Source organism: Aquarana catesbeiana, linkage group LG02, assembly GCF_042186555.1.
Source record: "Aquarana catesbeiana isolate 2022-GZ linkage group LG02, ASM4218655v1, whole genome shotgun sequence".
Taxonomy (NCBI): domain Eukaryota; kingdom Metazoa; phylum Chordata; class Amphibia; order Anura; family Ranidae; genus Aquarana; species Aquarana catesbeiana.
The window spans coordinates 608201656-608227175 of NC_133325.1; the positions used below are offsets into that span (position 1 = coordinate 608201656).

Genomic DNA, 25520 nt, shown 5'->3' on the forward strand with positions numbered 1-25520 from the left:
ATTTAGAGGCCATAATGTCCAATCAAAGGTATACTAGTGAAGAGGCCTACACGATTCTGAGCATGACAGATGAGAGTGAAGAGGAAGTCACCCATCTGTCAGATTCAGGCTCAGAATATGATCCTGTAGACAGCAGCGGCACCCTGACAGATAGCTCTGACGACGGAGTTGTGGTCCCTGCCAAGGTCGGGCGTACCCGACCCCATTCTTCTGCCATTGTTGAGGTGCAAGAACCGCAGGGCTCTCCTGTGGAGCAGAGAGACAATACTAGTGCCGCTCATCCTTCTGGTGAACTGGCAAGCACCAGCGGCCTAGTACATCCTGGCTGTAGTCAAACCAGCACTGCAGTATCACTTGATGATGTGGCGAGTCCCATAAGTGCAGTTCAAGCTGATGAGGTGGCTAGCACTACTAGTGTCCCGCTACCACCAAGAAGACAAAGACAGGCCCGTCGAGCCCATAGTGCCCTTCCTGCTGCATTTGCCAATCCGAATTGGGAGCCCACCACTTCTGCAGCACCCGTACTTCCCCCATTCACTGGCCAACCCGGAATTCAGGTGGAAACAGTTGATTTTACGCCACTGGATTTTTATTCACTGTTTTTCACCGAAGATCTCTATAGATCTATTGTGGACCAAAGCAATTTATACGCTGGTCAACACATCGCCACTATTCCCCAGCCCTCCCTTGCCAGAGATTGGAGACCAATTACTGTCTCCGAATTTAAGATCTTTCTGGGCCTTTCCCTCAACATGGGCATAACTAAAAAAGAGTGAGTTGCGGTCATATTGGTCCACTGACCCAATTCACCATATGCCCTTGTTCTCTGCCTCCATGACCAGGGCACGATACGAGCAGATCTTGCGGTTCATGCACTTCAACAACAATGAACTCTGTCGTCCTCGTGGAGACCCTGAATACGATCGGCTCTACAAAATTTGGCCCCTTGTAAACCACTTCAACCAACGTTTTGCAGACTTGTTTACTCCCCATAAAGTTGTCTGCGTTGATGAGTCCCTGATTAAGTTTTCTGGCCGCTTATCATTCAAACAGTACCTTCCCAGCAAGCGTGCCAGATACGGGGTCAAGATGTATAAGCTCTGTACAGGCTATACATGTAGTTTTATGGTTTACGAGGACAAAGATAGTCACGTAGAGCCGACAAACTGCCCTGACTGCATAGGAAGCGCTGGCAAGATTGTGTGGGAATTGGTGTCACCCTTATTCGGAAAGGGGTATCATTTATATGTGGACAATTATTACACGAGCGTGCCACTTTTTAGTCACCTTTTTGATCATCAAATTGGAGCATGTGGCACCGTGCGACCTAATCGCCGGGGCTTTCCCCAGCAGCTTGTAGATTCCCATCTTAGGCTGGGGGAGAGAGCCTGCTTGCGGTATAATGCCCCGTACACATGGCCGGACATTGATCGGACATTCCGACAACAAAATCCTAGGATTTTTTCCGACGGATGTTGGCTCAAACTTGTTTTGCGTACACACGGTCGCACAAAGTTGTCAGAATTTCCGATCGCCAACAACGCGGTAAGGTCAACCACGTACGATGAGACTAGAAAAGGGCAGTTCAGAACCAAGCGCGGCACCCTTTGGGCTCCTTTTGCTAATCTTGTGTTAGTAAAAGTTTGGTGGGAGACGATTCACGCTTTTTCAGACTCGTGGCTTTCAGATCGTTTTCTGCGGTTCAGTTTGTGCTTGTGGGTTTGTATCTGCTCTTCAGTGCGTGCAGTCAGTTCGTATTGGAGTTTTCTGTGCGATCTTGTCCGCTCGTTGCTGTTTTTCAGGTCGCTCTTCACAGGCCTTGCTGTTCTGCGTTCTGTTACTTCGTTCTGAGCAGCCGACCATTTTCTAGCCATGTTGCGTATACGTACTCCTCGTAGAGTTCGTGCTGTGCGGGGACTTGGTGTTGGGGTCCTGACCTTGACACAAGTCCAGTCCATGAACAGGGTGGGGAGGAGTTCATGGACCAAGAATTGGTTGCTTCAGCGTGACCAGTTCTCTCATATGCCTTTGCTCCGTGAGATCCGTGAGAATAATCCTGATGATTTCAGGAACTTTCTCAGGATGACGGACACCGTATTTCACCATTTGTTGGCTTCGCTGACCCCCTATATCAGGCAGGATACCTGCATGAGGCAAGCCATCACTCTGGAGCAGAGGCTCGTCGCTACCCTGCGGTACTTGGCGACAGGGAGAAGCCTGCAGGACTTGAAGTTCTCAACAGGCATCTCCTCCCAGGCTCTGGGGATCATTATCCCAGAGACCTGTTCTGCCATCATCCAGGTCCTGCAGAAGGAGTATATGAAGGTAAGATTTTTATCCTTTGATATCACATTTTATTGTATTGAATGTTTGCTAATATATTGTATTTCTTTCCTCATTACATAATTACCATGATTGTAATATGCTGTGAATGTCCCCTTTCTCCTCATGCATGCTGGAATTTTATGGGTTTTTTTTGTCCTTCATACATATTTGCCTTCACTTACCTCCCCAGCATGCTCTCCTGGCCCTATATTCACCTCATGTAGTCACTTAACAATGTATTTTATCAGCTCCATGGTAGTGCTTTACCCCAAACACCCCTAAAATGTTTAGAAATGTAATTTGTGCTTTAAATTCAGGCAGAGTGCCAGAGGCTTGTTTTGGTGGTGTCCCCAAATCATTTTGAACCCTCCCCCCCAACTGCTAAGTCAGCTTTGTATTATGACACTTCTTACCTGTCCAGTGGGCTGCCAATAGTGTAACTAAGGAGTGGCTTTTCCAAGTAATACCCATTATTTAGACATTCATCTCTCAATGAAGTAAAGAGGGTTACCTGTCCAAGATTCCCCCCCTATAATGTTAGAAATGGCCCATGGAGGGGGGGGGGGGGAATATGATAGGTGTACCTTATACTTTGGTGTTGTAAAATTCACCTTAATAAATGTTATCTGGATGTTGGCCAAGAATGTTTGTGTCTAATCTGCTTTCCATGTTTATGTGCAAAAATACAAATTTTTTTTTGTTTTCCTCAACAGTTTCCTTCCACGCCACAGGAATGGCAGACTGTGGCCTCCCACTTTGCCCAGCGGTGGGACTTTCCTAACTGCGGAGGGGCAATTGATGGGAAACACGTCCACATCGTCCCACCACCCAACTCGGGGTCATACTATTATAATTACAAGGGGTTCAATAGTATTGTGATGTTGGAGGTGGTGTCGGCTAATTATGAGTTCCTGTATGTGGACGTGGGGAAGAATGGCTGGATGTCCGATGGTGGAGTCATTGCCCAGACCGAGTTTCACAGGCGTCTCCAGAATGGCAGCTTGGACTTGCCACCTCCAGAAGAGAATGTGGAAGGACTCCCATTCGCCTTCGTTGCGGATGAAGCATTTGCGCTGGGGGACCATCTTACGTGGCCATTCCCGATCAGGACCCTCACCCCGGAACAGAGGGTTTTTAATTACCGGCTGGCCAGAGCCAGAAGAGTGGTGGAGAACACATTTGGAATCATGGCCAGCCGGTTCCGCCTATTGCTTACACCCATCCATATGGCGGAGTATAAACTGAATCATATAATCCTGGCGTGCTGTGTTCTACATAATTTTTTACGTCAACATTCTGCCAACTATTCTAGCTCAGTTGGGCCTGAGGGCGGAATGATAAATGAAACAACCCTGACGGCGCTTGAAAGTGGCCGTCCTGGCTTGCCTTCCCTGAGTGCCCGTGATGTTCAGTTAAGATAGCTTGAGTTCTTTGCGGGTAGGGGGGCCATCAATATGCCAGACAATTTGTGAAACCTTGATCCAATAAAAAAAAAAAACGCAAATCTTTGGTGACATTTACTGCTTGTGTTTGTTTTAGCTGACCCTGACAGAAATGTGGTGAGTCCAGAAAATGGCGTGATTGTATAACCTTATACAAAGCACTGTTGGGTGTTATTTACTAAAGGCAAAGACACTTTGCACTACAAGTGCACCTGAAACTGCACTGAAACTGCACTTGTAGTGCAAAGAGGATTTGCCCTTAGGAAATAACCCCCATTGTCCCAGAAAACAGCAATTACATCACCACAAAAGTGTTGTAGCGTTGAGACAATAATCCACACATTCTTGATTAACAATCTTTTTAATACCTGCACAATCACATGTGCATTCAAAAAAGGTTTTTAAAACAAACCAACATGTTTGTTGTATAACAATTTTTGGGGTGGCATTATCAAAAATAGAAATGTCCATTTAAGATAAAACAGGCATGTGTAAAACCAACAAGAAAGACACAAATCTTGAACTTACAAAGCTCACATATGGTAAAACTTGAAGGCAATATCAGACATGAGTATTTAGGAACTGTGTTTGATATTGCGTTCAGATGGGGTGAAGTCACCCCAGGAAAAGCCAAATTTTAAAGATGCACATCAATTTACGAATGTCAGCATGTGCTAGCTGCCATCACGGGGGATCAAGGGACGTGTTTTGGGGGAGCAACCCCTTCCTCTCAGCTAGGTTATTATTGAGGAAGGGGTTGCACCCCCAAAACGCATCCATTGATCTCCCGTGATGACAGATAGCACATGTTGGCACACTGTGTGCATCCTCAAAATTTGGCTTTTCTAAAAATCGCTAAAACATTTTTAACATTATAGCGTACAAAAAAACAAAGGGATTTGGAGGGGTTTTAAACTCTCCCCAAAACATCAATGATGTTATTATTTTTTTGAATAACATCATTGATGTTTTTCTTGATGTTTTCCAAAGCTAAATTACACCGCATGATCTCCCCAATCAGGATCTGTGCACTTTCAGAGGTGAAATGCCCTGGGTCCACAACATCACGATCACCTAAAAAGAGAGAAAACCAAAAAAAACACAGGTACTATAAATATGCCGGCATCCATCTCTTACCTGAGTCTGTGGTCGCAGACACTCACCTGTTGTGGTGCCAATTTCCACCACGTCTTCTTCCTCCTCCTGCTCTTCTTGGGTTGGGGGTATTTTCCCTTCTTCCCGAGGTGGGGGTCTGTGGTCTCCTCGGATGAGGGGTGTCCTCCGAGTCTTTTCTCCCCGATGTAAAACAAAAATGGTATAATTAGCACACAGATATTTGATGGCCAAAATATAAAGATGAAACATTGCTTGGAAGTGGGGTACAATTGTCTATTTTAGCAGAGTTCCAAGATGTAGCATTTTTATTGTCCGTTGTCAAGCTTCAAGACTTTACCTGTCTTGTACAAGCTTCACAGATGGAGACCCCCCCTATAGTATACACTGGAGCACCTGTGTGGGCCCCCTAATAAAAAGGGTGTTCTGGTGTCCCACACTAGTGCTCCAGCGTCCAGATGTGAAAACTGCTGTTGAGTGTCCTCTCCTTACACAGAATCTAGTTTGCATTTCATTCTAGTCACAAACCCATCTACACAACCAAATATTTTTCATACAAGTAGGCCCTAAAAAATGTGGGCAAATGCATATGGCCTAAACAATGGTGTTTTATAGGCCAAAAGAAAAATGTTTGATACGAACGAATAATGGGCCCATGAACATGAAAGTTGCCATTTTAAACTGTACAACACTTAAGAAAAGCACATGGAGCAGCATGAACGTAATAAAGACAAAAAGAATAGGAACACAGCACAACTACTTACTTTTTTGCAGCACTCTCCGGATCTTTCTGTACTGCTCGGGCTCTCTTAATTTCAGGTCCGACCACCGCTTCCTGAGCTGATCTTTCGATCGTCGTACCCCGAAATTCAGACTTTTGACCACTTTCGCCATGATCTTGGCCTTTCTGATATTGGGGTTGGGGTAAGGTCCATACTTTCCATCATAGTCGGCCTTCTTCAGGATGCCGACCATCTCCAACATCTCCCCAAAGGACATATTTGAGGCCTCAAATCGTCTCCTTCTGGATCGGAATGTTTCTGGATCCGGGCCTTCCTCCTCCTCCTCCTCGTTGCTATAATTAGCATGCACCTGCTCTGACTCCGCCATGTGCTCTTCACCCACTGCGCTGAACGAAAAGGGGCGGGGAATAGACTAGAAAGAACGTCAGGGGCGGGCGGAGTTACATGCATGCGCAGTGTGTATAAAGCGTAACATGTGTGCGTAGTACATACGATCTGTGAGCGGAGGAAGGAGTATCGGAGTCGCTGATCGTGATAACGAAGGTAAGAGCCAAACTTGGGCCTATACTGCTTCTAGATTGAGGCCTATATTGTAACAAGATTAGGAGAGTTTTGGCTGACATTAGGGTTTGTCTTGTGTTGTGTCTTGCAGTGAAAATGGATATCTTGAACGATACCGATTTCATGGCAATATTCATTGACATGTTCAGGGAGCTGCCTTGTCTGTGGGAGATCAACCACCCACATTATAAGAACCAAACAAAGAGGAAGGCAGCGCTGGATCAATTGTTGGAAATTGTGAAGCAGGTGATCCCCACAGCAGACATCACCTATTTGAAGATCCTAATTGGTGGCCTGAGGAGCACAAATGTAAGGGAGCGCAAGAAAGTCCAGGATTCGCAGAGATCCGGAGCAGCAGATGACATCTATGTCCCCAGGATGTGGTACTATGACAGGCTGCATTTTCTGGCAGGTCATACTGAACCCAGGTCATCACTCTCCAGTCTTCCTTCCACGCTTCCTTCCCCCCCAGCTGAGGCTTCTGACGCCCAACCTGTGCCTTCCAGGCAGCAACATGTGGAGGAGCCCAGCTTGAGCCAGGTAGAGCATTCTTCTAAATATTTCTGGTTGTCCAATCAATGATGTTAACTAGATGTTAGTTTGGAGTACTAATTTATGATTGTGATTGATGATGCAGAAACTAAAACCATGTCCTTTTTCATACACAGGGAAGTCTCAGCCAGGAGGTGACCGGTACGAGCAGGCTGCCTGATATCCAGGTCCCTCCCCTACACCCGCAAAGAGAAAGTGGCAGGAAGAGGAGTACCCTAGAGGAGGCTGCCATAGGCCTCTTTTGGAAGGCTACAGAGGCCCCGGGAGCACCCCACACTGTGGAGGAGGACTTTGCTGGCATAATTGCCTGTAAAATGCAGCGGATGGAGGAGGGCCAACAACTCATGTGTGAGTCATTAATGTTGGAAGCTCTCAATAAGGGGTTGAGGGCCCAAATAACATCTGCTACCCACATTTGTGACCTCACACATGGTCCTCCTCCTCCTCCTCCAGGTCCTACTCCTCCTCCTCCTCCAGGTCCTACTAGTCCTCCTCCTCCTCCAGGTCATACTCCTCCTCCTGCCACATCTCCAACAGCAGAGCCACAGCCAGGAAGGAAGCGTGGAAGGAAGATGAGAAAGTGATGACCCTGGATCCAGTCTGGTCTGGCAAAAGATGCAGCCTCTTGTGGTACCACAGCCTGGGGACACAGATGTCATCTGCTGCTTTCCAGATCTCTGGGACTTCTGGACCAGACTGCACTCCCTTACATATGGAGTCCTCAGGCCACCAATTTTGATGTTCAAGAATTGATGTCTGCCCTGGGGGTCCAAGGCTTCGCTAATTTCAGCTGTTTCTCCAGCATTGCCTCCCTCTTTGTTTGGTTCTGAGCCCTTAATAAAGGATTTTTGGTTTCATTTATACTCGCCTATGTGTGTTTTCCTTACAAAAGGACAGTTTGTTGGTGAGGATTCAGGTACATTTCAAATATACAATGTGAAATTAACAAGGGACACCAACACCAAACAATCTCCTTGAGATTAAATAATACAAGATAATAATGGTGTTGTGGTAACTTGACACACAAAACACACACAAAAATATTCTGGAGTAAAACTAAAACTAAAATAAAACAAAGATCAGCCTTGGAAAAAATACAAACCTAAAATAAAAAGAAAATCTGCCTTTAAAAAAAAAAAAATATTTTTGTCAGATGTGACAAATCAAAATATATTAAGGGAATCCCGATAAATAATAAAGAAATAAGTTTGTGAGAAGTCTGTGTGAATATGAGCAGCAAAACGACTTCATTCTTCTCACATTATAAAGAAGAAGAGAGTGCGCTGTATTAAACCATTTTTAACATTGCACCGTGACGAAAGTGTTGTATCCATTGCGAACGCTAAGTTTACCAGACCGAGCTGTTCCGTCTCAGAATTTCTTCTGAGCATGCGTGGCACTTTGTGCGTCGGAACAGGCCACACACGGTCGGAATTGACGCAATCGGATTTTGTTGTCGGAAAATTTTATAGCCTGCTCTCAAACTTTGTGTGTCGGAAAATCCAATGGAAAATGTCCGATGGAGCCCACACACGGTCGGAATGTCCGACAACACGCTCCGATCGGATATTTTCCATCAGAAAATCCGACCGTGTGTAGGGGCATAATAATTTGATCGCTATGAAGTGGAGGGACAATAAGAATGTTTTCATTCTTACCTCCCTTCATGCAGACATGACGGTCCAAATTACTACGGCGACTGGTGTTGTGGAGAAACCCCTCTGTGTCCACGAATATAACCAAAATATGGGAGGCGTGGACCTCAACGACCAGTTGTTGGCGCCGTACCTAGTTGCCCGTAAGGCCAGAAGCTGGTATAAAAAAGTGTCTGTATACTTATTTCAATTGGCTTTGCTGAACGCTCATGTGCTATACAGAGCTTCAGGACAGACTGGATCCTTCCTTAAATTCCAGGAAGAGATCATCAGAGCCCTTCTGTATCCAGACGGTGCTCCACCTCACCTTCCCCAACCAAATGCAGTAAGCCGGCTGCATGAGAGGCATTTTCCTTATGTCCTCTTGAGTACCCCTACCCAATGAGCCCCCCAAAGAAAATGTTGTGTCTGCAGAAAGAGCAGATATAGGCGTGACACTCTGTATTATTGTCCCTCCTGTCCTGACAATCCTGGTCTATGCATTGGTGAATGTTTTGAGCGCTACCATACACTAGTTGAGTTTTAGCGTAGGGTACAGCATTGCACAGACTAGGACACACTTTCGCAGGGTCTCCCAAAATGCCATCGCATTTTGAGAGACCCGAACCTGGTACCAGTTACAGTTAAAAAAGTTACAAGTATAAAAAAAATTGTAAAAAAAAAAAAAAATACACAAAAACAATATAAAATAAGAAAACCAAAAATAGTTGTCGTTTTATTGTTCTCTCTCTCTCTATTCTCTCTCTATTGTTCTGCTCTTTTTTACTGTATTCTATTCTGCAATGTTTTATTGTTGTTATGTTTTATCATGTTTGCTTTTCAGGTATGTAATTTTTTTATAGTTTACTGTGTTTTGTTGTTAACCATTTTTTTGTTTTCAGGTACGCCATTTAGCTGCAGCGCGGATTTATTTATTTTGACAGCAACAGCGTTTGCTCCCACGATACATAAAGCCGTGACTCAGCATATATGCCGAAGTGTGGGGGCAGCAGTGGGCGGAGGAGCGATTTGCTCCTACCTTTTGCAGGAGGATGCCCCCATGCTTCGGCATATATATATATTTTAGGCACAGGTTGCGTTAAATGTTTTATTTTTTACTATTTTTTTTTGTATTTGCTTTGCAGGTATGGTAAGTCTTACTGTTATACTGTAATGTTATTTTGTTTTATTGTTAACCATCATTTGCTTAGCAGGTACGCCATTCAGTTGCAGCACGGATTTATTTATCTTGACAGCAACAGCGTTTGCTCCCACGATACATAAAGCCGTGACTCCAGCGCTGTCGGAGGTGATTTCACCACCACAGTTACACACTTCAGCATATATGCCGAAGCATGGGGGCAGCAGTGGGCGGAGGAGCGATTTGTTCCTACCTTTTGCGGGAGGATGCCTATGCTTCGGCATATATAAACGGTGCATATATGCCCATCATTAGAAATGGGTGGATGAAGGGAGGTATTCTAATGGTGGGCATACCCACGGATCAATCTCTTTTTTTCGTTCAGCCCACAGGTTGCATGAAATAAAAGTTTACAAGATATGCCCAACAAGGACCAGCAAGGTACTGGTATGTTGCTGGACTTTAAGTGGTTATACCAGAATTATGCCTGCAGGTTTAGGTATCATCTTGGTATCATTCTTTTCAGCCAGCGGTCGGATTTCATGTAAAAGCAATCCTAGCAGCTAATTAGCCTCTAGACTGATTTTACAAGCAGTGGGAGGGAATGCCCCCCCCCACCGTCTTCCATGTTTTTCTCTGGCTCTCCTGTCCCAACAGGGAACCGGAGAATGCAGGCGTTGATTCGGCCAGCTGACCATAGAGCTGATCAGAGACCAGAATGGCTCCAATCATCGCTATGGCCTTAGAAACCTGAAGCTACAAGCATTTTATGACATTTTATGGATGTAAACAGTGCCATTGGGAAATTGGGAAAGCATTTTATCACACCGATCTTGGTGTGGTCAGATGCTTTGAGGGCAGAGGAGAGATCTAGGGTCTAATAGACCCCAATTTTTTCAAAAAAGAATACATGTCACTACCAATTGCTACCATAGGGGATATTTACATTCCCTGAGATAACAATAAAAATGCTAATAAAAAAAAAAAATGAAAGGAACAGTTTAAAAATAAGATAACAAAGCAAAAAAAATAAGAAAGAAAAAAAAAAGAACACCCCTGTCCCCCCCCCCGCTCTCGCGCAAAAGGCAAACGCAAGCGTCGGTCTGGCGTCAAATGTAAACAGCAATTGCACCATGCATGTGAGGTATCACCGCGAAGGTCAGATCGAGGGCAGTAATTTTAGCAGTAGACCTCTTCTGTAAATCTAGAATGGTAACCTGTAAAGGCTTTTAAAGGCTTTTAAAAATGTATTTAATTTGTCGCCACTGCACGTTTGTGCGCAATTTTAAAGCATGTCGTGTTTGGTATCCATGTACTCGGCCTAAGATCATCTTTTTTATTTCGTCAAACATTTGGGAAATATAGTGTGTTTTAGTGCATTAAAATTGTGTGTTTTTTCCCAAAAAAAAGAAAAAAAAAAATACATTTACTTGTCTTTCTTCATTTTCGAAAACAAATGAGAGGTGCAAAATACTCACCATGCCTCTCAGCAAATAGCTTGGGGTGTCTACTTTACAAAATGGGGTCATTTGGGGAGGTTTTGTGCTATCTTGGCATTTTATGGCCTACGAAACTGTGATAGGTAGTGAGGAGTGAAATCAATAATTTATGCCCTGAGAAATCCTGAAGGCAGTGATTGGTTTTCGGGGCCCCGTATGCAGGTAGGCCCCCAAAAAGTCCCACACATGTGGTATCCCCATACTCAGGAGAAGCAGCAGAATGTATTTTGGGGTGTAATTCCACATATGCCCATGGCATGGCTTTTAAAGGCTTTTAAAAATGTATTTAGTTTGTTGCCACTGCACGTTTGTGCGCAATTTTAAAGCATGTCGTGTTTGGTATCCATGTACTCGGCCTAAGATCATCTTTTTTATTTCGTCAAATATTTGGGAAATATAGTGTGTTTTAGTGCATTAAAATTTAAAAAAGTGTGTTTTTTCCCAAAAAAATGCGTTTGAAAAATCGCTGCGCAAATACTGTGTGAAAAAAAAATGAAACACCCACCATTTTAATCTGTAGGGCCTTTACTTTAAAAAAATATATAATGTTTGGGGGTTAAAAGTAATTTTCTTGCAAAAAAAAAATAATTTTTACATGTAAACAAAAAGTGTCAGAAAGGGCTTTGTCTTCAAGTGGTTAGAAGAGTGGGTGATGTGTGACATAAGCTTCTAAATGTTGTGCATAAAATGCCAGGACAGTTCAAACCCCCCCCAAATGACCCTATTTTGGAAAATAGACACCCCAAGCTATTTGCTGAGAAGCATGTCGAGTCCATGGAATATTTATATTGTGACACAAGTTGCGGGAAAAAGACAACATTTTTTTTTTTTTTTGCACAAAGTTGTCACTAAATGATATATTGCTCAAACATGCCATGGGAATATGTGAAATTACAAAAATACATTCTGTTGCTTCTCCTGAGTGCGGGGATACCACATGTGTGAGACTTTGTCGGAGCCTAGCTGCGTACGGCACCCCGAAAACCAAGCACCGCCTTCAGGCTTTCTAAGGGTGTAAATTTTTTATTTCACTCTTCACTGCCTATCACAGTTTCGGAGGCCATGGAATGCCCAGATGGCACAAAACCCCCGCAAATGAACCCATTTTGGAAAGTAGACACCCCAAGCTATTTGCTGAGAGGTATGGCGAGTATTTTGCAGACCTCACTTTTTGTCACAAAGTTTTGAAAATTGAAAAAAGAAAAAAAAAAATACATTTACTTGTCTTTCTTCATTTTCAAAAACAAATGAGAGGTGCAAAATACTCACCATGCCTCTCAGCAAATAGCTTGGGGTGTCTACTTTACAAAATGGGGTCATTTGGGGGGGGTTTGTGCTATCTTGGCATTTTATGGCCTACGAAACTGTGATAGGTAGTGAGGAGTGAAATCAATAATTTATGCCCTTAGAAATCCTGAAGGCAGTGATTGGTTTTCGGGCCCCGTATGCCGGTAGGCCCCCAAAAAGTCCCACACATGTGGTATCCCCATACTCAGGAGAAGCAGCAGAATGTATTTTGGGGTGTAATTCCACATATGCCCATGGCATGTTTGAGAAATATATCATTTAGTGACAACTTTGTGCAAAAAAAAAAAAAGTTTGTCACTTTCCTGCAACTTGTGGCAAAATATAAAATATTCCGTGGACTCAACATGCCTCTCATCAAATAGCTTGGGGTGTCTACTTTCCAAAATGGGGTCATTTGGGGGGGTTTTGTGCCATCTTGGCATTGTATGGCCTTCAAAACTGTGATAGGTAGTGAGGAGTGAAATCAAAAATTTACGCCCTTAGAAATCCTGAAGGCGGTGCTTGGTTTTCGGGGCCCCGTACGCGGCTAGGCTCCCAAAAAGTCCAACACATGTGGTATTCCCGTACTCAGGAGAATCAGCGGAATGTATTTTGGGGTGTAATTCCACATATTCCCATGGCATGTTTGAGCAATATATCATTTAGTGACAACTTTGTGCAAAAAAAAAAAAAAAGTTTGTAATTTTCCCGCAACTTATGTCAAAATATACAATATTCCATGGACTCAACATGCCTCTAACATGCCTTGTAGATGCTATAACTTTTGCGCAAACCAATAAATATACGCATATTGACATTTTTTTTACCAAGGACATGTGGCCGAATACATTTTGGCCTAAATGTATGACTAAAATTGAGTTTATTGGATTTGTTTTATAACAAAAAGTTGAAAATATAATTTTTTTCAAAAATTTCAGTCTTTTTCTATTTATAGCGCAAAAAATAAAAACCGCAGAGGTGATCAAATACCATCAAAAGAAAGCTCTATTTGTGGGAAGAAAAGGACGCAAATTTCGTTTGGGTACAGCATTCCATGACCGCGCAATCAGCAGTTAAAGCGACGCAGTGCCAAATTGTAAAAAGTGCTCTGGTCAAGAAGGGGGTAAATCCTTCCGGGGCTGAAGTGGTTAAAGCATGTCATTTTTGGTATCTATCTACTTGGCATAGGATCATATTTTATATTTTACCAAATATTTGGGAAATATAGTTTTAGTGCATTAACATTTAAAAAAGTGTTTTTTTTCAAACAAAATGCGTTTGAAAAATCACTGCGCAAATACTGTGTAAAAAATAAAATTGCAACACCCACCATTTTAATCTGTAGGGCCTTTGCTTTAAAGGTCAGATCGAGGGCAGTAATTTTAGCAGTAGACCTCCTCTGTAAATCTAAAGTGGTAACCTGTAAAGGCTTTTAAAGGTTTTTAAAAATGTATGTAGTTTGTCACCGCTGCACGGTGTAAATTTTGGATTTCACTCTTCACTACCTTACACAGTTTCGCAGGCCATGAGATGCCCAGATAGCTCACAACCCACGCCCAAATGAACCCATTTTGGAAAGTAGACACCCCAAGCTATTTGCTGAGAGGCATGTTGAGTCCATGGGATATTTCATATTTTGCCACGAGTTTCGGGAAAATGACAATACATTTTTTTTTCACAAAGTTGTCACTAAATGATATACTGCTCAAACATGCCATGGGCATATGTGAAATTACACCCCAAAATACATTCTGCTGCTCCTCCTGAGTACAAGGACACCACATGTGTGGGACTTTTTGGGACTAGCCATGCACAGGACCCCGAAAACCTATCACCGCCTGCAGGATTTCTAAGGGTGATTTCACTAAAATGGTGATTTCACTTCTCACTACCTATCACAGTTACTAAGGCCCTGAAATGTCCAGATAGCACAAACCCACCCAAATGCCCCCTTTTTGGAAAGTAGACACCCCAAACTGTTTGCTGATAGGCATGTTGAGTCCATGGAATATTTTATACTTTGCCATAAATTTTCACAAAGTTGTCACTAAATGATATATTGCTCAAACATGCCATAGACATATGTAAAATTACACCTCAAAATACATTCTGTTGCTTCTCCTGAGTATGGGAATACCACATGTGTGGGGACTGTTTGGGAGTCTAGCCGCGTACAGGACCCAGGAAAAAACAATTACCGCCTTCAGGATTTCTAAGGGTGTAAAATGTTGATTTCACTTCATACTACCTATCACAGTTACGGAGGCCCTGAAATGTTCAGATAGCACAACCCCCCCCTCCCCCCAAATGACCCCATTTTTGGAAAGTAGACACCCCAAGGTGGCATGTTTGAGCAAGACTCAACATGCCTATCAGCAAATAGAGCAATATATTATTTAGTGACAACTTTATGATAAAAAAAAATATTGTAATTTTCCTAAAATTTGTGACAAAATATAAAATATTCCATGGACTCAGTATGCCTCTAAGCAAATAGCTTGGGGTGTCTACTTTCCAAAATGGGGTCATTTGGGGGCAGGGGGTTGTGCTATCTGGGCATTTCATAGCCTCCGAAACTGTGATAGGTAGTAAAGAGTGAAATCAAAAATTTACGCCCTTAGAAAGCCTGAAGCCGGTGCTTGGTTTTCGAGGTCCTGTGCGTGACTAGGCTCCCAAAAAGTCCCACACATGTGGTATCCCCGTACTCAGGAGAAGCAGCAGAATGTATTTTGGGGTGTAATTTCACATATGCTCATGGCATGTTTGAGCAATATATAATTTACTGACAACTTTGCGAAAAAAAAAAATGATTGTCATTTTCCCAAAATTTGTGGCAAAATATAAAATATTCCATGGACTCAACATGCCTCTCAGCAAATAGCTTGGGGTGTCTACTTTCTAAAATGGGGTCATTTGGGGGGGTTTTGTGCTATCTGGGCATTTCATGGCCTCCGAAACTGTGTAAGGTAGTGAAGAGTGAAATCAAAAATTTACGTCCTTAGAAAGCCTGAAGACGGTGCTTGGATATCGGGGTCCTGTACGTGGCTTGCTCCCAAAAAGTCCCACACATGTGGTATCTCCGTACTCAGGAGAAGCAGCATAATGTATTTTGGGGTGTCATTTCACATATGCCCATGGCATGTTTGAGCAATATATGGTTTCAGTGACAACTTTGTGTACATTTTTTATTTATTTATTTTTGTCATTTTTCAATCACCTATGACAAAAAAAAAAAAAAAAATTAATGTGCTCAACATGCCTCTCAGCAAATTCCTTGGGGGGTCTATTTTCCAAAATGGGGTCATTTCGGGGGGGTTTGTTCTGCCCTGCCGTTTTAGAACCTCAAGAAATGAGATAGTTAGTCATAAACTAAAAGTTGTGTAAATTTCAGAAAATGTACCCTAGTTTGTAGACGCTATAACTTTTGCGCAAACCAATAAATATACGCTTATTGAATTTTTTTTACCTGAGACATGTGGCTGAATACATTTTGGCCTAAATGTATGACTAAAATTGAGTTTATTGTATTTTTTTATAACAAAAAGTAGAAAATATATTTTTTTTTCAAAATTTTCAGTCTTTTTTTGTTTATATCGCAAAAAATAAAAACCGCAGAGGTGATCAAATACCACCAAAATAAAGCTCTATTTGTGGGAAAAAAAGGACGCAAATTTTGTTTGGGTACAGCATTGCATGACAGCGCAATTACCAGTTGAAACAGCGCAGTGTCAAATTGTAAAAAAGTGCTCTGGTAAGGAAAGGTGTAAAACCTTTATGGGGCTGAAGTGGTTAAAGCAGATTACACAGCACAGTGCTTGTGCTGTGTAATCAGCCCCCCTCTAAACTGTAAAAAACCCCCAAATCTGCCACTTCCTGTATGGCCTCTCTAAACAGACCATGAAAATCAGGGCTGCTCCGCCCTGATCACCGTGGTCAAAGTGCGTCCCTCCATCATACGCTGTCCTCTCTGCTCTCCTCTCCCCCCTCACCTCCCTCATTCCTGCCTGTCATCTTGTGTCTGTGTGTCTCCCCCTCCGCCACTATTAGTAAAATTAAAAATTGTAACTAGACACTGCCAGCCCCTCTATGATATCCTGGCATACCACACTGCATTATTCTTGTATAAAAACGAGCGCTGTAAATACTGTTTTAGCGATGTCTTCAGGCCGGTCACATGACTCTGGGCCAGGTTTCCAGGGCTTCCGCAGGAGAGGCCACGTGATCTCCCCGGCTGACGTCTGAGGGAGATCATGGCCCCTCCTGCAGAAGCCATCCATCGGATGTATACAGTGTCCTCGAGTCATGTAACCGGCCTGAAGATCATTGTAAATCGGTATTTACACCACTCATTTTTTTATAACCACTGCAGTGTGTTCTGCCAGGCTCTAATAGAGGGTCTGGCAGTGTTTGTATTCTATGGCTTAACAAACACTTTAAGCCTTGTTTAGCATAGTAATTATAATGTATTTACATAATTTCTTTTTATATTGTCTCGTGAATGCATATGGTTCACAGAAAGCATAAACAGCATATTTCTGAAATGTTTTAGCATCGTTGTGTTGGAATGCATTTTTAACATAAACCAGAGCAATGAACTGGTGATAGTTGATATGTTATTTGACCTAAAGCGGTTAAAACAAGTAAATAAATTATACCCTCCTATCTATCTACTAATGCAGCATAAAGATTAAACATAGTTAATGTTGGTTTGGTGATTTTAGTTCCTCCTTAAGTAAAAATGCTTTTTACATTCATTTTAAATGTGTGTGCGTGTTTTGAAAATGAAGTTTAGGATTAACCGTGTCAGGCAATACAGCTGGAAGCTCCAGTGAGATTAGATAATTGAGTTAAGCAAGACGTATGGGATTTTATTTTATTTTAGAATCATACTTACCTAGGTGGATGCAGCATTGGTCCAATGCTGCATCTGTCCCCTGCTAAGGCTGAGAACCGAGCGATCAAACACCATTGATCACTCCGTTCTCAATGCTCCCTGAGCAGAGAGCTGGTGACTGTCAGTCACTGCTGTCTTCTGTGCCCCTCCAAAGCTGACTGGAGCACTGGGCTGTGGAGGGGGCAGAGCCAGCTGCCAGTCCAGGCGTGAGGGCAGATGCCGACCATATGGACGTGATCTTTCCCGAGCCTGGACCTCCTCTATGACATCAGGCGGGAGCAGGCTTCACCCAGCTGTCTGCTGAAAATGGGTCACAGGAGTGCAGAACAAACTGCACTCCTGTGATCCACAGGAGACGTACAGCCAAACGATCTTTGGCTGTACTTCTCCTTTAAGAGTTCAAAGTACTGGGACCCTATCTTAGGTTCATGGGATCAAACCCAAGAGATACAACAAAACTTTCCAAAAGGTCTGACAGACAGATAGTTTGTAATAATTTAGTAAGTTCAATTATAACACACATACAGTGCCTTGAAAAAGTGTTCATACCCCTTGAAATGTTCCACATTTTGTCATGTTACAACCAAAAATGTAAATGTATTTTATTGGGATTGTATGTGATCATTCAACAAAAAGAAGCACGTAAGTGAAGTTGAAGGAAAATTCTAAATGTTTTTCTATTTTTTTTACAAATAAATATCTGAAAAGTGTGGCGTGCATTTGTATTTATCCCTTTTTACTCTGATACCCATAACTACAGTGGCATACCAATTACCATCAGAAGTCACCTAATTAGTAAATACAGTCCACCTGTGTGTAATTTAATCTCAGTATAAAAACAGCAGTTCTGTGAAGCCCTCAGAGGTTTGTTAGAGAACATTAGTGAAAAAACAGCATCATGAAGGCCAAGGAACACACCAGACAGGTCAGGGATAACGTTGTGGAGAAGTTTAAAGCAGGGTTAGGTTATACAAAAATATCCCAAGCTTTGAGCATCTTACGGAGCACTGTTCAAACCATCATCCGAAAATGGAAAGAGTATGGCACAAAAGAAAACCAGGCCGGGCAAGGATAGCATTAATCAGAGATGCAGCCAAGGTGCCTATGGTAATTCTGGAGGAGCTGCAGAGATCTACAGCTCAGGTGGGAGAATCTGTCCATAAGACATCTATTAGTAGTGCATGCCACAAATCTGGTCTTTATGGAAGAGTTGCAAGAAGAAAGCCATTGTTGAAAGAAAGCCATAAGAAGTCTCATTTTATAGTTTGCTTGAAGTCATGTGGGGGACACAGAAAACATGTGGAAGAAAGTGCTCTTGTCAGATGAGACAAAAATTTAACTTAAAACGCTATGTGTGGCGAAAAACTAACACTCTGCACATCACTCTGAACACACCAACCCCACCATGAAACATAGTGGTGGCAGCATCATGTTGTGGGGATGCTTTTCTTCAGCAAACATAGGGAAGCTGGTCATAGTTGATGGGAAGATGGATGGAGCCAAACACAGGGCAATCTTTGAAGAAAACCTGACTCTGCAAAGGACGTAAGACTGGGGCAGAGGTCCACCTTCCAGTAGGACAACGACCCTAAACATACAGCCAGAGCTACGATAGAATGGTTTAGATCAAAGCATATCCATGTGTTAGAATGGCTGAGTCAAAATCCTTACCTAAATGCAATTGAGAATCTGTGGCAAGACTTGAAAACTGCTGTTCACAGATGCTCTCCATCCAATCAGACAGAGCTTGAGCTATTTTGCAAAGAAAAATGGGCAAAAAGTTTACTCTCTAGATGTGCAAATCTGGTAGAGACATCCCCAAAAAGACTTGCAGCTGTAATTGCAGCAAAAGGTGGTTCTACAAAGTATTGACTGAGGGGGGCTGAATACAAATGCACGCCACACTTTTCACATATTCGTTTGTAAAAAATTTTGAAAACCATTTATCATTTTCCTTCCCCTTCACAATTATGTGCCACTTTGTGTTGGTCTATCACATAAGATTCCAATAAAATACATTTATGTTTACAGTTGAAACATGACAAAATGTGGAAAATTTCAAGGGGTATGAATACTTTTTCAAGGCATTGTACTTTGGTTATTGTATGTGAGTGGTTAAAAAAATACATGCCTCATTTTTGTGTGCACCTAATTATGAACATAGAATTAAGAAAGAAACTCAAAATCAAAAAATGTATCAAGTCTTTAATATACCTTGAAATTTTTACTTTTTGTACGACTTAGACAACCCCAACATTTGCATTTTTTCATTTTTAGAATTAAGATTTTTAACATAAAAAATATTTGTTTTTCTTTTTCAAAAATACAGTGGGTTCTTTCTCTTTAAAAGTTCATCTTTCTTCTAGTAAAAAGCTTTACCGGCATCTCATTCTTATAAAAAGCATGTTACACCGTGTCATGAAAAGTGCCCTTATAAGCTAAGCTGTGGAGGGAGAGACACCTCAGTACAGGTTAGTCCATTGCTAAGAAAATGCAATGGAAAACTTGTTAAGAGCCTATCAATGTAGGAGCCAAGAGAATGACCAGAGACTAATTTTTGCAAAGACCAAAACTAAGCAATTCTTCAAGTGTGTAACTAGCCAGCAGGTCACACTGATCTTAGGGAGGGGGGAGGGAGCTCAAATAAAAGCAACATTAGTTCCTTACATAACCCTGTGATTGTCCCTCATCCACTAGTCTGAGCTGATAGAAAACCACTGAATGGGTAATCAAAGCAAAAAAAGTAGTCTAGAAAATAGAAAGTTTGTCATACAAAGTCACATGGATTTGTTGTTAAAAACTGGTCTTTGTAGGTCCTTTGGGAAAATTGCAGTGACCCAATTACAGGTTGAAGAAAAAATAAAATCATTATAAGTGTTTTCCCTTTTGGTTCCTCAGAGCCTTTACTTTTCTTTCTTTCTTGACTTGTGTTGGGTTTAACTTCTTGTTTTGGCACTGTTGTTTTGAGCCTAACCAACAACAACGTCTCTGGGAATCCAAAAATTGGCCTTCTACTTCGGAGTCTAAAATCCAGTAAGACCAGCTGGACAAACACCCACTCCAGGAGGATTTCTAGAGAAATGGGTCTGTGAAGATCTACAGACATCCTGAAATGTTCTGCATTGAGGGCAGTTCGGTCTTGCTTCATTTCCTGGCTTTCTCAGGTTTGTACAAAATGCCGGAGACTGTGATTTCAGACAGTGCACATTCGCTGCTGGTCCATTTAACCAACAAAACAGGACAGTTGGCTTCACTTCCTCAGATCGAGAACGCAGACCTGGAGGCAAAGATCATAAGTTAGAAGAGCTAATGAGAAGCCATTTGTGTGATACATTAGTAAATATGCAGTGGAGTAACAATTTTGGAAGCATACAGTATATATCAGGAAATTAGGAAGCCCTGCTTCTATATATGTTCAGGATTTCTTGTTTCTTCTCTAGTCTAGTGACAACCTCGATGAAGATTTTTTTTTTTCTGTTAAAAAAGGTATACAGATGCTTCAAGATCTAAGAGTTAGGATTTTACAAAGGGTCTCAGTTATCTTTAGATACACCACAGTAGTTAAAAAAAATACAGAGTCACCAGGACAAAGAGCTCTCCATGAATCAACTTTAGCAAAATCGAAAAAACTGACATCCTTAAAAGTAACCCGTGCTTTGTTAAGACAGGGCAAACCAATGAATCACATTAATCCCCCCCCCCTCCTCAGTTGCATATTCTTACACTCTTCCACTCTCCTGCCACATCTATGGATTTCTGGGGAGTTGGGACAGAGTAGATGGAGCAATATAGTGCAGTGGTGGACAAATCAAAAGGCCCATATGCAAGAACCTTTTAGGGCTTGCAGTTTGTGACAGGCCTAGCCGGGACAGAGGCTGTTGGAGAGGACTGAATGCAAGCCTGTTGCCTTTTGATTATGGGCCCTAGCATTTGGGGGAATGGTGCTCTCTGTGAGCTGTATGACTGGGGACCCTGGGGTTTGGTGTTACTTTGGATTCAGCTCCATGTCCCCCCAAAACACACAGACTCTGGGAACCCTTTATATGCCATATTAGAATGATAAGACTGAATTATACTGTTGGGACACATCCTGTGAGGAGATGCTGGTGTCATCAACTCCAAATACCTGTGTTTATGTTAATTGAATGAGCTGATCACATTGTCCTCTATACAATGTAGGAGACGGGACGACTCCTATAGGAGCTGCTGCTATTGTGAGAAGGTGTCCAGTGATAATTAACTCAGTCTGGGCAAAAGGTCATGTCTCAATCACCTAGGCTGTATAAAGGATTAGTTAATTAGCTCATGTTAATTAGGTTAATTAGGTTACGTTTGTATTGTTAGAGTAATATTTTCTCCTGTATATAAGACTGTATTCTGGTTCTGAATAAAGTGAGTTCATGTTAGCAACAAGCAAGTGTCGCCTTGTGTTGTGCTCAGAGAGGTTGGAATATCTGATATCTGTATACAGACTGGGAGGAAGTGGTATATGACGGAAGCACTCAAGCGGAGTGTGGGACGCTCCGTGACATTGGTGGCAAGCAGCGGGAAAGCTTCCTGCAGTCTGGGACATCCAAACTTCCATCTGGATCCAAGGTCCAGATAGCAGGAGAGGAGAGGTACAGATACCAGCCGCCATGGATGAGGAATTCAGAAGGAGGTTGCGAGAGATGCAGATACAGTACAGAGGACCAGTATTAGAGCAGGTCCTGCTGGGATGGTGTGATTCTATTCGCTGCAAACTCTGGAAGGAAGCGCTAGCCCGTGAGCAGCGACACCAGGGAAAAGTTCTCCCCTCCATCGAGGAAAGGTACTGGTCGCAGTACGGACTGCGGGTGCGGTTTTTGGGAGAAAAACCACACAAGAAGCAGACAGCTGAATTAAGCAGGCTGGTCTGGGCAGAGATAAAGCTGGATGAGAGCTACAGAGCCCTCCGGTGGCATGTATCCCAAGCATGTCCCTGGATAGCGGATGACATCCCAACGGAAGGCTTAAGCTACGGCGGCTTGGGACTGTTGTATGTGAAGCTGACAGGGGACTCTAACTTTGGAAGTGATTTGGAGTGGCGGGTAGACGAAATGATGGATTTCAGAGAAGGGCTACTGAACATTTCGGAAGTACACTGGGCACAGGAAGATTTGGAGTTTCTGGCCGTTCAGGAATGGGAGCTAGAGATCGCCTACAGACGGCTGCTAGACATTGCTCAGTGCCAGGGCTGGGCTCCGTTTGCCTGGTACTATCAGCAAATACCAGCTGACAACCCTGAAATCCTGGCTGAAGAGTCGGCAATGTGGCAGAGCAATAGTGTGCTTTGCCAACCTGCCCTCGCAGCTATGGAGGCGGTGGTCTTATGGCGGATGCAGCAAGTGCTGACTGACCTTGATGATCCTGTTTCTGCATGGGATGATCTTGGATGGAGGAATGTGCCTGTCCAGCAGCATGCCAGAGAATCTGCAGTGGAAAATCTGGAGATTGCCATCCCCAAACCTGAAGTGCTGACAACAGGGCAGAGCTCTGCTAACCTCTGCCCAGCACTGATAGCATCTTCTGGATTCCATGGACAGGAGATGGTGAACCTCCATCCCCAGACACCAGTTGCAGAGACAGGGGATTTGATAGACTTTTCTGCTGAGGAAGAACCATCGGGTGAGCCCCCTGCAGAAGAGTTGGGATTAGGGCCAAACTTCATTGCGCTCTGCTCAGCACTGATGGCATCTTCTGAGTTCCACGGACAGGAGATGGTGAACCTCTATCCCCAGACATCAGTTGCAGAGACATGGGATTTGATAGACTTTTCTGCTGAGGAAGAACAACCTGATGAGCCTCCAGCAGAAGAGCTGCTATCAGGGCCAAAGTTCACTGTGCTCTGCCCAGCACCAACAGTGGCTTCGGCCTTCTTGAGAGAAGAGGTAGTTGGCCTTTCTCCCACAACACTGACAGGGACATGTGATTTTCTGCCAGCAGCATCTATGGAGTTACAAAAAACTTCTCCAGCTGAAGATCTGTTAACTGAACAGAGGGTCCAAGACCTTTGTCCAACACTTTTAGCAATTCCAGAGACTGAGGATTTGATAGACGTTTCTGTAGAGGAGGAACCACCTAGCAAATCCCCAGCAGAAGTGCTGGCAACCGGACAGAGGGTCCAAGACCTCTGCCCCACACCTGCAGCAATTGTGGAGGCCCAAGTTGAGGAGGTGGTAGTCTATCGTGATCTGCAGATCAGGATCCAAGGAGAGAATGCAGTCATCACCTCACAACTGCAGCTTGATCTGGTGTCGGTGGATGGGGTTTCAGTTCCCACCTGTATACCCCAGGGATGCTGGGCAGTCGGCCCAGATCCCCAACAGCAGGATGGAGTGAGCTCAGTCCCCCTGTCTTCTCTCCAGCGGCAGAAAGGACTCCAGGGAGAAGGGCCAGTCCAGGCCTCTCCCAAGCGGCAGATATGTTCTCTGAGAGAGGCAGAGGTTGGCTGGGTGAGTAATACTCTGTTTGGAATAATTTATTTGGGGTACTGTGTGGGTACAGGCAGTAGAGGACTGGAACTACTGACTAACTTCGGAGTCAACCCGTCTGGGGTCTCCTCCTGTGTTAGTCTCCTGCCGAAAGGGGAGAAATGTGACAGACCTAGCTGGGACAGAGGCTGTTGGAGAGGACTGAATGCAAGCCTGTTGCCTTTTGATTATGGGCCCTAGCATTTGGGGGAATGGTGCTCTCTGTGAGCTGTATGCCTGGGGACCCTGGGGTTGGTGTTACTTTGGATTCAGCTCCATGTCCCCCCAAAATACACAGACTCTGGGAACCCTTTATATGCCATATTAGAATGATAAGACTGAATTATACTGTTGGGACACATCCTGTGAGGAGATGTTGGTGTCATCAACTCCAACTACCTGTGTTTATGTTAATTGAATGAGCTGATCACATTGTCCTCTATACAATGTAGGAGACGGGAGGACTCCTATTGGAGCTGCTGCTATTGTGAGAAGGTGTCCAGTGATAATTAACTCAGTCTGGGCAAAAGGTCATGTCTCAATCACCTAGGCTGTATAAAGGATTAGTTAATTAGCTCATGTTAATTAGGTTAATTAGGTTACGTTTGTATTGTTAGAGTAATATTTTCTCCTGTATATAAGACTGTATTCTGGTTCTGAATAAAGTGAGTTCATGTTAGCAACAAGCAATTGTCTCCTTGTTTTGTGCTCAGAGAGGTTGGAATATCTGATATCTGTATACAGACTGGGAGGAATTGGTATATGACGGAAGCACTCAAGCGGAGTGTGGGACGTTCCGTGACACAGTTAAACTACTTCCCAAACAAAAAAACATGTTTTAACTGTGTATAAATAGATATTACAAACCAGGACTATGGTTAAGAAATCATGGTAATTGCCTCTTACTTCTCCCCTGTCCTTGAAGCAATCATTGTCCAGGTTTATGTGGCAGCAAGAGGGGTTCCAGCACCCGTTTGTCCCACATCTATTCTTCTATAGTTTTCAGAGAAACTATTCTTATAAATAGTTACATAAGATTATAGTTTGATATTCTATATCACAATAGTTCTCCTAATACTAATAACGTTTTAGTTGCAGGATTAAATGGACTGGTGCTTTTTTCTGACATTCATTTTTAAGTGACATAATGTATAAAAGTAGGTGCAGCCAGAAACCACCATGTAAATTATGTTCTATGTTTCCTTATTCTGGGAAGAGGAAGTGTGGTACCTTTAACTGGTCCCCCATGGATTTCAAGCATCCTTGCACTATAGAGCTCTCTGTTCACCAGTTAGGAGTTTCAGGCCTAAGAGAGTATGCGCATATTGATGCCACTTTAATGTGCATTTAGCCTGTTGTGATGTGTATATTGTTGCTTGTAATAACTATTAGTAAAAAAAGTCAAGTTCAATGACAGCAGTACTTTACCATACTCTACAGATCCCACTCCTTGCATTACTTTTCAGAACACCCCAAAATACTCTACTTTTAGGGCAGTGTTACACTGTACCTACACAACATACAGTATGTCCTAGCACAAACACCTTAAAGCGTAACTTCACCTAAAAGGGGAAGTTTCACTTTAAGTCCTCCTCCACTGGCACATTTGGCATGCCATTTTTTGGGGGGCGATGAGCGGGTGCCTAGTTTTAACAGGTACCTGCTCCCAATTCTGCTCAAATTGCCTAGGCAATCTGAGCAGAAGTTCTCCTCTCCCCCTCCCTCCATGCAGACTTCTGGGACACAGGAATGATTTGATTTGATATTTTAAAATAGTGACAGGGTCTCTTAAAATGCTATTCTATTCACCTCTGCAGCAGGTGTGTAACAAAATGCAG

At 43.1% G+C, this 25520-nt stretch overlaps 1 protein-coding gene across 1 annotated transcript in view; it reads right to left on the minus strand.

The window, feature by feature from the left end:
- Positions 1–19376: 19376 nt before the first annotated feature.
- Positions 19377–25520, minus strand: part of TBL1X (transducin beta like 1 X-linked) — a gene marked incomplete in the record, with an annotated part of 495828 nt that continues 489684 nt past the window's right edge. Inside the window, 1 exon segment of the mRNA XM_073616359.1 lies at positions 19377–20468. Coding sequence (XP_073472460.1) covers positions 20442–20468 — 27 coding nt within the window.